Below are 14,694 nucleotides of genomic sequence, written 5' to 3'. Positions count from 1 at the left end.
TAACTCCTAAATTTATCATGAGCAGAATTGTGACCTTTGATGAATCTGCCATTGGTAACCAGGGAGGAGGTGATACAAGTCAAACAGGGAACAAAGATCAGGGTGCTAGCCAGAAGGTGGAGTTTGCAACTCAAACTCCAGACAGAGTTGTGATAAGTGACAAAGAACAAGGCAATAGTAATCAACCTGGAAAAGGTGAAACCCAAGAGCAACCCATGGGATCTTCAGCCAATGGTGCTGATGTCGGGAAGGATGATGAGTCAGAATACATAACAATTAGAAGATCAAGGAGGGTCATTCGACAACCTAATACATATGTGGGATGTGTGAATTCAGGTGAACTTGACTCCATTTTTTTTTCTTTAGAAACTGTAGAAGACATTGACACTGAGGAGCCTCAATTGTATAAGGAGGTTGTGGCGAGTAAAGAAAAAATGATTGGTTGATGGCCATGAATGATGAAATGCAATCTTTAAAGAAGAATGAAACATGGGATCTTGTTCCATTATGAAAGGGAGCAAAGCCGGTGGGATGCAAATGGATCTTTAAGAGGAAGGAAGGGATACCTTGAGTTGAACCAACTAGATTCAAGGCAAGGTTGGTGGTGAAAGGTTTTTCTTAGAAAGAAGGAATTGATCATCGCGAGGTGTTCTCACCGGTCATGAAGTACAAGACAAATCGGGTTCTTTTGGCCATGGTGAGTGCATTTGATATGGAGCTTGAACAACTTGATATGAAAACGACATTTCTCCAGGAAATTTAGAAGAAAAGATTTATATGTCCCTACCAGAAGGGTTCCTTGATTCTAAGAAGGATCATGTATGTTTGCTGAATAAATCTTTGTATGCTTTGAAGCTGTCTCCAAGACAATGGTACAAGAGATTTGATTCATTCATGATCTCGAATGGCTACACTCAGAACCAGTTAGACAATTGTGTTTACTTAAAGGAATTTTCACCAGATTCTTACATAAATTTTTTTGCTATATGTTGATGATATACTCATCGCAACTAAGGACATGGCTGGAATAAATGACTCGAAAGCAACCCTGAAGAATGAGTTTGAGATGAAGGATTCCAGAGCAACAAAGAAGATACTATGGATGGAGATTCAAAGGGACAAAAACCAGGGTGGTTGTGTATTTCTCAACAGAAGTACATTGAGAAAGTTTTGCAATCCTTCAATTGTGATCAGTCCAAGCCAATTGGAACTCCTTTGGCGGCTCACTTTAGACTTGGTCCAAATACTATACCCACTACTAATGAATAAAGGAAGTACATGAAAAGGGTTCCATAATCAAGTGTTGTTGGAAGTCTCATGTATGCTATGGTCTGTACCAGACCTGATTTGGCTCATCCAGTTAGTGTGGTTAGCAGGTTTATGAGCAATCCAGGGAAGACTCATTGGGACGCTGTAAAGTGGATCTTGCGATACTTGAAGGGAACGAAGGATGTTTTATTGGTGTATGGAGCAAATGCGAAGAGTTACTTGGTGGGATACGCCAACTCTAATTATGGTGGTGACTTGTTGAAGCGTAGGTCACAGACATGCTATATATTCACTTTATTCGGATGTGCCATCAGTTGGAAGTCAACGTTACAAGATACCATTGCTTTGTTTACAACTGAATCCGAGTACATGTCCATGACGGAAGGAATAAAGGAGGAGATATAGTTGCAAGGGATTATTCAAAGTCTTGGTCAGAAGGTGGAGAAGCTTGTCTTGTATTGTGACAGTCAAAGTGCTTTGAGTCATGCTAAGAACCCTCTGTATCACGAGAAGACAAAGCACATTGATGTCAAGATGAATTTCATTCGGGATATTGTGGATTAAGACAAGTTTTCAATACTGATGATTGGACTTAGTTGATGTTCTCAGAAGGTAAACCCCTTCAGGGCCTGATGGCAGGAATGGAGAGGAAGTTCTTGTTCGAGGTGGAGTACAGAGGATGCTCAAATCAAGGTGGAGATTGTTAAATGTGACTCGAGCATTTGGATCATGCTCATAGAGCATTTGGATCATGTTCATGGAGCATTTTGAGTACTTGGAACTTAATGGAACACTTAGGGTTCATGGAACATGTGACAAAGGAACAGATCATCTGAAAAAGGAATGGATCGTCTGACAAAGGAACGGATCAAGTTGCAAAGGAACGAATCATACAGAAGGGGGTTTGGAGCAGCTGGAAGAGGTTTGGAGAACTTAGGAGTGATATGGAGCAACATGGGGACCTTGTTGTGCCATATGTTAAAGGGATGGGCCAAGAAGGATGCTCTTGCGCCATGGTTTCTCTTCTTGCGCCATTATGCTCCCTCTTGTGTCATGAGGGGTTCCTCTTGTGCCATGGGGATCCCTCTTGCGCCAATGGGTACTCCTCTTGTGTCATGAGGATTGCTCTTGCGCCATGCATGGCCTTGTTTTGCCATGCATGTTCCTGTCGTGCCATGGAGGTGTTGTTGCTTAAATCTTGATGTTCTTGTGCCACACTTGAAGTCACTTGGGCCATCCATATTCCTGTTGTGCCATGATGGCGCAAGATGGACTATTTTGGTTATTGATGAGCCAAGTATGCTATGAAGTTGTCTATGATGTTTAAGATTGTTCACGGATGCTCAGAAGGTGGTATTGCTCAAGGATTACACCATGTTGTGCCACTATGATGGATGTTGAGCAATTAGAGTTCATGATGTGCCACTTGTACATCATGATGCTCCACTATGGCCGAACCATGTAAATATTGTGTCTTGTGTGCTTATAGTTTTCTAGTTATCCATTTTACTTCCTAACAAATATATTAGCCTATTAAAGAAATTAAAAAATGATTTAAAGAGCAAATTGAACATACTCATGAATATTTTATGACATGAGTTAAAAATAATTATATGATTTAGAGCTTAGTTTGTAATATATATTACTTGTATTTATCCCTTATAATAATAGTGACATAATTTCATTTTTCCTTAAACTGTCATTAAATTTTCAAAAAAGAATAAATTAAACTACTTTTTTATATTGGTTCATCACACTCTAATTTCGTTTTTATTAGATTTGGTAATTACTTTCGTAGTCAAAAATGGATTTTGTCTGGTGAGTTGATGGAAAATTCCTTTAAAGGTCGAAAGATATGTTGAATGCTTCAGAATAGTAAGGGACATTGTATATCAACATTTAAGAACATACATTGTAAATGTATAATAAACAAAATATGTAGTTCTTAAAATATAATAATTCACTTATTAATAATTAAAATCTTATTTAATATCCAAATTCATTATAAATTGGGTCAAACATCAAAAGTCAAGTGGATGGAACTTAATTTTATAAAAGAGATTTATTCACTATATTACGTGGTTTACTTGGTATTTTCGATGACACGGTTATTCACCAACATCGTATTAGTCAACTGTTTATAAAATCCTTTTAAGCTAAGGCCTATATATATAAGTTGAGACACAAGGGTCGGTCTAAATATCTCAAGGCAAACTTAGTGTCTGAATATACTCGTTGAATCATAATCATCGATACATTCACTAGTATCAGAAAACAATGTCATATGCAGAGGTAACCCTCGAAAGTTTTCTTATTCCATTGAAGGAGATTGACGTGGCCACCAGAAACTTCAGTCCAGAAACTCGAATCAGAAATGGTGGATTTGGTGTAGTCTACAAAGAACAACTCTCTTAGTGTTGGCAAAATCGTATAGCTGCGTGCAAATACTTATATCCAAATAGTTACAAAGAGAAGAATGACTTTCGTGATGAGGTCGAGATGATCTGTAGCTTCAACCATGAAAACATCATCCCTTTTGTTGTCTACTGTTATGAAGGCAATAAGATGATCATAGCTTTAGAATATGCTGTCAATGGAAGCCTTGAACATCATCTCCAAGACCCCAATAAGAGACGTTGCCTAACATGGGCTCAACGCTTGAAGATTTGCATAGGGGCAGCAAGGGGACTCGAGTACTTACACTCGGGTCTTGGAGAAGGCCGCACAGTAATACACAGAAACATCAAAGGCGCAAACATATTGTTAGATGGAAATTTGGAAGCCAAAATTAGTGTTTCTGGAGGCCCCCTAAATCAACACCGTAGCATAATGACTAGTTTTGATGCTGGAGCCTCCGTTTACATGGATCCCAATTATAATGAAAGTGGCATAGTCAATAAAGAATCACACGTATACTCACTTGGTGTGCGTAATGACCAAAAATCATCTTTGTTAACTATGTTAGTCTTCCGTCGCAGGGTCGGCTCAACGAGTTTGGGGCTCTAAGCGAACCAAAAATTTGGGGTCCTTTGACATTTATAATACTTAATGTTAAAAACCCTCCTCCTTTATCCGGGCTTTGGGACCGACAATAATAAACTTAAAAGTTTACAAATGACGGAGTTAAATTTTTTTTTTTTTTGTATATGTTTTTTGTGAATATATTTTATGACATAAAGTTAACTTTTCTAGCCTTTTTAAATGCAAATTCTTTAATGAAATTTTCATAATCAATTTCTTATACTAACTGTTTTTCAATTGACAAAATAGCTAATTCATTTAATATTTCTTGTGACATTGTAGATCTTAAATAATTTTTTAACAGTTTTAATTTAGAAGAACTTCTTTCTGCAGAGGCAACGGTTAAAGGAATAGTTAACATAATCCTATAGGCAACATATGCATTTGGAAAAAAACTAAACTTTGTAATGTAATAGTTAACAACTTTGATCATTCATGCAATTTGGAGAAAGCCAAAAACAATTAAAATACAAATTACATAACTTAATAATAAAACATTGTGTTTTAATCAAAAGAAATTATATAACATGATGTCAAACAAGAATCTCATTCAAATACAAATTACATAACTTAAACTTTTTAGGTAATTGAGTTAACGGTATGTGACACCAAAAATATAAATTCAAAACTTTTTATATTTTGTTTGCTATATTTCTAATGAAATCAATTATATACATATCTAATTGAAATCTCACATGGAATTCCACATTAATCTGTGTCAATAATCAGAACCAAACATTGTCAAATACTATCACAAGTTAATTTATTATGAAAAAAAATCATTCATTAGATTGCAAATAAGGTTATAAGGTTAATTTATTATGAAAAAAAAATCATTCATATGTAGTCTGCCAATGTCAAAATTCCATGCTGCAATCAACTGGTCCATGGATTAATAACTTACAATAAAACATTTGTGGTTGTTTAAACCACTAAACTGTAATGTCCATTGTCAAAACTCAAAAGATTAACCCTAATTGAGATTCAGAGATAATACCGTTTCTTTGTTTCAGTGAGAGCATATTAGAATTGAGAAGAATAGTGGCAGTCCAGAATCCAGATCGCCACTCTCCAGATCATCAACATAAACAGAAACCGAGAATGAAGATTGAAGAAGGAATAAGAACCGAGGAGTGAAGAGTGAAGACAGCAGCAAATCAGCGATCGCTTGCTTGATTGCTGCCTTGAACAGTTGAACCCTTGAAGGCTTGAATCGCAAAATCGATTAGAGAAGGGAGGAAAAGAACAGAAGTTGAATCGCCGGGTGAGTGGGATGTGTATTGATTCGATCTTGCAGCATGATTTTTTTTGGAAACGAGAAGCTTATTGAAATTAAACAGGGCCCTTACAATTGGGGGCCCTAAGCCCTATCTTAACTCATTACACTATAAGGGCGGGCTTGTTCCGTCGTATGGGATTAAGTTGTATGTGTGTTTTGTGTGGAACTATATATTTTATATATAATAATATGAACAAGAAGGAGATTAAGTAGGATTTGAAACATTTAATTGATATTTAAATGATTATTAAAGATTTAAATAGTAATTAAATGATTAAAAAAATATTTAGTTAATTTTGTGATTTGTTTAATAATTAAAAAGTATAAAATGTTTTTAAGTGATATTAGGATTTAGTTAATACTCAAAGTTTTAAAAAAGAATGTTTATTTTCTATGAAAAAGTCAAATTAAACGATTACAAAAGAAAAAAAATCATATTAACATATTAAATATGGTTGGGGCTATTATTTAAATAAGAATCAAAGAAACAGGGACTCAGGTTGAAAATTTGCAATTAAATTCCTTTTATATGATGATGTACGATTACGATATGATTATGCATGAAATACGATTGATGTTACACAAATGAATGATATGATTATGATAAATTCCTTTTATATGATGATGTACGATATATGATTATGCATGAAATACGATTGATGTTACACAAATGAATGATATGTGAATGGATGATACAAAATTGAATGATTGAATTTTATGTGAAAGATGATAGATTGTTGATTAATATGTGAATTTTGTTTATATGATTATAATTTGAATGATTCACCCGTTAGGGGATGGTATGTTTTCCCTTTGATTGTGTACAAACTCCTATTGGCTCACGAAGCATTTACTGACACTTGTTTCTCTGCTTTGTGCCTTTACGATTGGTACATGTAGCTTAGCAGCTTGGCTTGGTGAGATGGGTCATTTTTGGGTAGTTTATCCTTAGAATAAAGATGTCACTTGGAAACGTTATTTAATTTTTGATACTTATGCTTTAGCTACAATTAAATACTTTTGATATTTTGGTTTTGAGTTGAACGTAATGTTATGGTTTGAAATGTTTTTGAAATACACAATGTTTATAGTCTTCCATTGCATTTTCCGTAAAAAGATTTTAAAAATAAATGAAAATTTTGGGTGAAAAATCATGACGTTACAATGTGGTACTATTTGAAATATTGAGCGGGATGATGGCTCATCACACCAGGAGTATAGACGGCCAGGAGCCACAGATTTTGAAAATTTTGGTCCGAATATGTTGGAAAAATAGGGTTTGTGGTGGAGATCTCGATACCACATGGATTGTGTCAACGCTTTACAAACTGATATTTCTAAGCCATGTCTGGGTTGCAAGAAATTCAACATAGGTTAATCCAAATGGACACTTACGATTCTAGGCACAGAAATCGTAAGCCAAATTACTAGAAGAATTATGTGAGTGTTTGAAGAAAAACCAGAGCTAATTTTCGTATATTTCTTCTCAAAAGGAAATTTCTTTTTTATCATAAATGGGATTAGAGTTTCATTAGGGTTGGGTCGTCATGAGTTACTTTGGAAGCAAGTCAGGTAATCTGGATTTTAAAGAGGATTTAGGGTATCCAAAACTAACGAGTTACGTTAGTTTTACCATAATCACCCTCAAGAATCTAAATTTCCCACCATGTTCCCATATGTAAAATTCGGAGAGGTTTTGGGACGCTACCCCAAACCCGCGGGGCGCTGCCCCTCAATCCCGCTAGAGGTGCTGCTCATACACCCAGCCAAAGGGGTGCTGCCCCTTTGGAAACCCCGGACCAAGGGGTGTTGCCCCCGGACCCCGACTTGTCGTCGAATCGGCTTCTAATTCGATCTTATACATGCATGCACTCCGCACAAACCCGTACATATATTAGAGTACAAATTATGAAGCCCCTTAGCTCACATGTTAGTTCCAGTTACATAAAATGACATGGTGACACTAAAATCACCAAAAATCCTCCACTATTTTAGTGTAACCCTTGAACAAACATAAACTTATCAAAACAAACCAAACTAGTACATAATGAAAATATCTAAACGACTGAATTTCCACATAGTATCATACACTTGCAAATACTCGAGAATTAGGGTGTTTTAAAAATTGAACCCATCAACCCATTTGAATACCAAAAAGTAAAATACATACTAGTTTATTGAATTTCTAGCAAAATACAACATGGGACTATTATAAAGTCGTGTGTCCCAATCCTCTGATGATCGTATCAAGGTCAAGTCCAGAACCTTTTGAAATGAGGCTACACTTCACAATCACGTAGGTAACTCCTTTCCATGTATCTGCACATACATTTATCAAAGGAATTATTAAGAAGTTAAACTTCAACCTTACTAACTTGTAGAACCGAACACATACCTGGGATGAATACTTCATGTGTTCCAATTTATAAGTATGAGCTTTCTACATTGAATTCAACTCTTAACATTATATTAGGAGGGAATTGGGTGTCTCATCGTTATATCCTGTCACACCCCCAAATCTGAACGGCGGAAAAATTCGGGGGCGGAGGAGGTCATGTGCAGTATCATAACAATTGAATAGTAAAGAAAGAAAATAAACACAACCATCATATACGTAATTGAAAAAGTTACATCATTGTATGCGTTACATATTTCTAAAAGTCAATTACATTATGATGTTCAAAAGTTTTGTTTAACGCCTTAGCGTCAAAATGAGAGTGAGTTCATAAGTATTTGTATGAATACAAGTTATTTGTATGAACACAACCATCATAACCTGTTTTTACTGATTCCTTGAGAATACAAGTTATTTGAGAAAAAGTGTCAACATTTAAGTTGGTGAGTTCATAAGTATTTGTATGAATAAATATATGTCATTCAATGAGATGAAATCACGTTTGTTTCTAGAAAATCCGATATTTTCTATAAAATGAGTTGTAATGTGTTTGTTGATAAAATGAGAGTGTTTATCCCGGAAAATCCTATATTTTCCATAAAGCAGATTTTTAAACTATTTATTTGTAAAGTAATTGTATTTATCCCGAAAAATCCTATATTATCCGTAAATCTGAATTGTAGTCTTATAACGTCCCAAGACCGAAAGTACAACTATAAATGTCATACTTAATTTAATAACATGTAGTTTTATTCGTGAATAAAACCGTTTGAAGAGCTGGGTATTTACATAAAATAAGCGTACTATCGATTTCACGTAAAAAGAACGTATTTCTGTTTATCATGTGAGTTTTCATAACCATGCTATTAATGAATCGCCTGCCTCGACGTTCTTCAGGCGTCGAAATGATATGACGTTTATCACCAATAACTTGCCCGTCGTGCTGTAGCTAACAGCTAGGGTGCGGGATCATCAGTCCCGTATACATCTATACACAAGTATCACGCTCTCCGGGAGGAGACTCTGGTTATAAAACAGGACTTCCATGGATACCTTTGTTAGGTACAATGAAGACAAATGACTCACAAATTTCCACCGAGTTATGTGTTTTGTTAATGAAAGTGTTCATACATGAAATTGTTACTCCTTTCGTTATGTTTATAATATATAAAAATAATCGTAATTTTATATAATCGCTTCTCTGCCCTAAAAGGGTTAAATAATGTGAATGTTTCTCAAACTATACCTAATATAGTTTAAAAGATATTATTCCGTTGAAAATGATAATTGTTTCGTTTGAACGTGTTTTGCATGTAACCGTTTGTAAATTTGGTAATAACGTTGTTCCGTATGTTTGATATTTCTACGTAAAGATACTTTAATGTAATAAAATATAAAACAATAATTTTTTGTTTTACTTGTATTCTCCCCCTTAAAAACATAGAGAAAGTTATGAAAATGTAGGGGTACGAACTCGCCTTGAGTGTGATAACCGTTTGTTAGCGGGATTGAAATGGAGACTTCGATTTAGAACACGTAACGATAGTCGTATCCTAATGTTTAAACACATTTTAATGTGTGAATATTTGATAACAATCGTAAGAGGTGATGAAAATACATGGATTCTAATGGAAGCTTACCAAAATTTATACTTGTAAGGAAGAGAAGAATGTCTCTTGGAGTAGTTTACACTTTGTAAATGAAAGGAAATGTGTTGATACTTTAAAAGAGAATGGGAGTGTTTCTTGTTTACTGGATGTGGTAAATAAAGAAGTGATCTAATATACACCTTATATATGAAGGACACTTAATGAGGAGGTTGAGTTGACATTTACCTTGGTAACTGAAATTATCACCTAGGGAAGCTGAATTAGGATAGGATATTAGATATTTTAAGGGTGTTTACGAATGAAACAATATATATTAAAGGGGTTTTCAAAACTAATAACTCCTAAGGAATGATTTTTCACCCAAAAGGTCCACAAGGAAGGGTTTACGCCTCATAATGGGCCCCTTATTGGGTTTTCACCGCTAAGGTCAAAGGAGAAATGTGTTTTCGGTTTTGAGGTCAAGGGTGTAAAGGGTTTACGCCCTCGGCCTTCTAGAAGAGGGGGTTTTCGAAATTGGCATTAATTGATGGGGTGTTTTTGGATTTGGACAACGAAAACACCACATGGAACATTTCCAAATCGTAAACTCTATGTTCATTTAATTACTTTGGGTGAAAACACATATATGAGGTTTATTTATGATTTAAACCCTTAGACTTTCAACCTATGTTTATTTATAACACCCTAATTTAGCTTAACTTTAAATAAACATGCACTCTTGGCATTTAAAGCTCCTTTAATAACAAGTTAAGTTGTGAATTTACTTTTACATGCTTGTAGTCTAGACTTTTATTAATTTAAAACAACGGCTTGTTACATTATCCCCCCGTTAGAGGGAATTTCGTCCCGAAATTAATTCTAAAGTGAGTACTCATGGACTAGGGAAAGGATGTGGGTACTTTTTTTGCATCTGGTCTTCTCGCTCCCAAGTGAATTCAGGTCCCCGCTTGGCATTCCAGCGAACCTTTACTATTGGTATGCGACTATGTTTCGTTCGTTTGACTTCCCTATCCATGATTTCTGCTGGTTCTTCCACAAAGTTAAGATTATTGTTTATCTCGATTTCATCGAGTGGGATAATCAGAGTTTCGTCTGACAGACATTTCTTGAGATTGGATACGTGGAAGGTAGGGTGTATATTACTAAGTTATTGAGGTAGTTGGAGTTTATAAGCTACAGGACCAATCCTTGCGAGGATTTCGAATGGTCCGATGTATCTTGGATTTAGTTTTCCACACTTTCCGAAGCGTATCATGCCCTTCCAGTGTGAGACCGTTAATAGAACACGGTCGCCAACCTGGAATTCCCAGGGTTTTCGTCTCTTGTCTGCGTAGATCTTTTGTCGATCTCGAGAGGCTTTCAGTCGTTCACGAATTTGAACCATCTTCTCGATCGTTTCCCTGATGATTTCCAGACCAGTGAGAGTGCTGTTAGGAACTTGTCCTTTGGCTAACTGAGTATCACCCACTTCCGCCCAGCACAAAGGTGATCTGCACTTGCGGCCATATAGGACTTCAAATGGAGTAGCCTTGATGCTGGCGTGATAACTATTTTTATATGAGAACTTGACAAGTGGTAAATGGGTATCCCAGGCTTTACTAAAGGCGATCACACAAGCTCTCAGCATGTCTTCTAGTGTCTGGATAGTTCTCTCACTTTGCCCGTCTGTTTGTGGGTGGTAGGTTGTACTCATGCCCAACCTAGTTCCCAAAAATTTTTGAACTGACTGCCAGAATCGAGGGGTAAATCGACTATCTCTATTAGAGATAATAGATATTGGTATTCCATGTAATCGTACTATTTCCTTAATGTATGTTCTGGTCAGTTTTTCCATCTTGTCTGTTTCTTTGATTGGTAGGAAGTGTGCGGACTTGGTTAACCGGTCGACGATTACCCAGCTTGTGTCGAGTCCACCTGTCGTCTTGGGTAACTTGGTTATGAAGTCCATTGTAATCCGTTCCCACTTCCACTAAGGTATTTTTGGTTGTTGTAATAAACCTGAGGGCTTTTGGTATTCTACTTTTACTTTGGCGCAAGTCATACACTTGCCCACATAGGTAGCAATTTCTGTTTTCATATTCGTCCACCAATACAATTGCTTGAGGTCCAGATACATCTTGTCTGAACCTGGATGAAAAGAGTATCGAGTCTTGTGTGCTTCGTTCATGACAGCTTCTCTGAATCCACAAAACTTCGGTGTTCAGATCCGATTCATGAGATAACGAACTTCGTCACCCTTGATTTTTAAGTTCTTATCCATTACCCTTAGGGCTTCACCAGTCACATTTTCTGGTTTCAGGGCTTCCAATTGAGCTTCTTTGATTTGTGCTGATAGGTGGAAATGAATAGTCATGGTTAGTGCTTTTACTCTCCGACCTGAGTACTCTTTACGACTGAGGGCATCTGCTACTACATTGGCTTTGCCGGGATGATAACGAATTTCACATTCGTAATCATTGAGTATTTCTACCCATCGTCGTTGTCTCTGATTCAGCTCCTTCTGATCGAATATGTGTTGAAGACTTTTGTGGTCTATAAAGATGGTGCACTTAGTGCCGTACAGGTAGTGTCTCCATATCTTTAGAGCAAACACTATTGCTCCCAGCTCAAGGTCATGAGTAGTGTAGTTGACCTCGTGAGTTTTTAGTTGTCGTGATACATAGGCGATAACTTTTCCTCGCTACATAAGCACACATCCCAGTCCTTGATTGGATGCATCACAGTATACAACGAAGTCTTTGTCCCTTCAGGAAGAGACAGAATAGGCGCGCTGCACAGGGCTTGCTTCAGAGTTTGGAATGCAGTGTCTTGTTTCTCTCCCCATTTGAAGGCTACACCCTTCTGAGTTAGGGTAGTAAGTGGCTTAGCGATCCTTGAGAAGTTTTGTATGAATTTGCGGTAATAGCCACCAAGATGCAAGAATTGACGGATTTCTATGGGCGTTTTTGGTGCTGACCAATTCTTGATTGCTTTAATTTTGGAGGGGTCCACGTGTATTCCTTCTTCACTGACCACGTAACCTAAGAAATCTACTTTCCGGATCCAAAATTTGCATTTTGAGAACTTCGCGTAAAGCTTTTTCGCTCGCAATGTTTCTAAGAACTGTCGGAGGTGTTGACTATGCTCCTCCTTGCCTCGTGAGTAGATGAGTATATATTCTATGAACATAATCACAAATTTGTCTAGGAAAGGATGACATACCCTGTTCATTAAGTCCATGAACACAGCGGGTGCATCAGTTAATCTGAAGGGCATTATTACAAATTCGTAATGAACATAATGCGTTCAGAATGCCGTTTTGGGAATGTCGCTTTCCTGGACTCGTAATTGGTGATATCCGGATCTCAGGTCGATCTTTGAAAAGTTGTTTGCTCCTTGGAGTTGATCGAACAAGTCGTCTATTCGTGGTAGTGGGTATCGGTTCTTAATGGTGAGCTTGTTTAGTTCGCGATAGTCGATGCACATTCGGAACGATCCATCCTTATTCTTTATGAACAGAACTGGTGCTCCCCAGGGTGAGAAGCTTGGTCGAATGAATCCCTTACTGAGTAGTTCGTTTAGTATGCTGGATAATTCCTGCATGTCAGCTGCGGCTAGACGATATGGGGATTTGGCTACTGGGGTAGCTCCAGGAATAAGATCGATTCTAAATTTGACCTGTCGCGTAGGAGGTACTCCGGGAAGATTCTTAGGAAATACGTCAGGAAAATTACAGACTTGAGGAATGCTCTTGAGGTCGTTCACTTCTTGCTTTTCATTCACGATATGTGCCAAGAATACGTGGTATTCTTTGCGAAGGTATTTTCGAGCCTTGACGCAAGAAATGATGCAAAGGTTTGTATTGGGATTATCGTCGTAAATGACGAGGGTTTCGCCATTTGGCAGATTAAGGGGAACGACCTTCTCGTAGCATAGAATATCAGCACGATGGGGGCATAGCCAATCCATGCCGATGATGACATCGAAACTTTTTATTGAGACTGGCATGAGGTTGATTTGAATGGAACGATTATTTAGTGACAGGGTACAGTCTATATATATATATATATATATATATATATATATATATATATATATATATATATATATATATATGTCGTTAGTGTTTTCCGTCTTTCCATTTTCCATTTCAACGGTGAATGTTTCGTTAAATGATTTTGGTGTTTGATTGAGTAAATGTTTAAACTGGTGGCTCACAAAACTCCTCTCCGTTCCACTATCAAACAGTATGCATTCATAAGAGTCATTGAGGAGAAACGTACCCATAACCACGGTCGGGTCTGATATTGCCTCCTCCTGTCCCATTGTCAGTACCCTTCCTACTCCTCCTACATTCCTTGTTTTCGAGCAATCCCTCTTAATATGTCCTGCTTCTCCGCATCCATAGCAGGTGCGGCTTTCTCCAGTATTCGTGGTCGGGGCAGCTTGTTGAGCTGGTTCTTTGTAGAACGGACTGTGTGTCCTTTCTTGTTGCACTTCATGCAATACATTTCCCGACACGCATCAACATGGTGGTAGTTACACTTATTGCATTTTAGTAGATTCCCAGCATATTGCTTAGCGGGTGTTGGGGCTGCTGGAACAGTGACGGCGTGAGCTGGCACCACTTGTTGTCTTTTGGAGGCTTCATATGATGTTTTTCTCTTTCTTTTGTTCCAATGCCTTTTTCTGTTGTCGTTTTCTTTTGGTTGTTCAGGAGCGACTGTTATCGTTCCCTGACGGACTCCATGATCGATGAGTTGTTGTGCCAGACGTTTGGCGTTGTCGAAGGTAGTAGGTTTGGAAGCGATTACATACCCTTGGATCTGGGGTGAAAATCCCCATAGGAATCTTTCCACCTTTTTTGCCTCCGGGGTAACCATCCCGGGACACAATACGGAGAGATCACAGAATCTGGCCGTGTAGGCAGCGAGGTCAGATCCATTCATTTTGAGGGTCCAGAATTCATGTTCCAATTTTTCCATTTCGCCCCTGGGGCAATACTCTTCTAACATCAGGATTTTCAGGTCTTCCCAGCTCATGGAATTTGCCGCTGGAAGGGTTAATACTTTGGCATGGCTCTTCCACCAAGTAAGAGCTCTGTCGGAGAAGGTGCATGTTACATATCTAACTTTACTAGC

The 14,694-nt window shown here is 37.5% G+C and overlaps 1 protein-coding gene across 1 annotated transcript; it reads left to right on the top strand.

Moving 5' to 3' along the window:
• The first annotated feature begins 3,834 nt into the window (after nt 1-3,834).
• Nucleotides 3,835-4,275, top strand: LOC145112150 (putative receptor-like protein kinase At2g39360). Its single transcript, XM_079048360.1, has one exon. The coding sequence runs from the start codon at nt 3,835-3,837 to the stop codon at nt 4,273-4,275; it is 441 nt and encodes a 146-aa protein (XP_078904486.1).
• Nucleotides 4,276-14,694: the final 10,419 nt, after the last annotated feature.

The sequence above is a fragment of the Lactuca virosa genome, chromosome 5 (genome assembly GCF_052849685.1).
Source record: "Lactuca virosa cultivar CGN04683 chromosome 5, Lactuca_virosa_CGN04683_v6, whole genome shotgun sequence".
In the NCBI taxonomy this organism is placed as follows: domain Eukaryota; kingdom Viridiplantae; phylum Streptophyta; class Magnoliopsida; order Asterales; family Asteraceae; genus Lactuca; species Lactuca virosa.
This window is presented reverse-complemented; position numbering and strand designations above follow the sequence as displayed.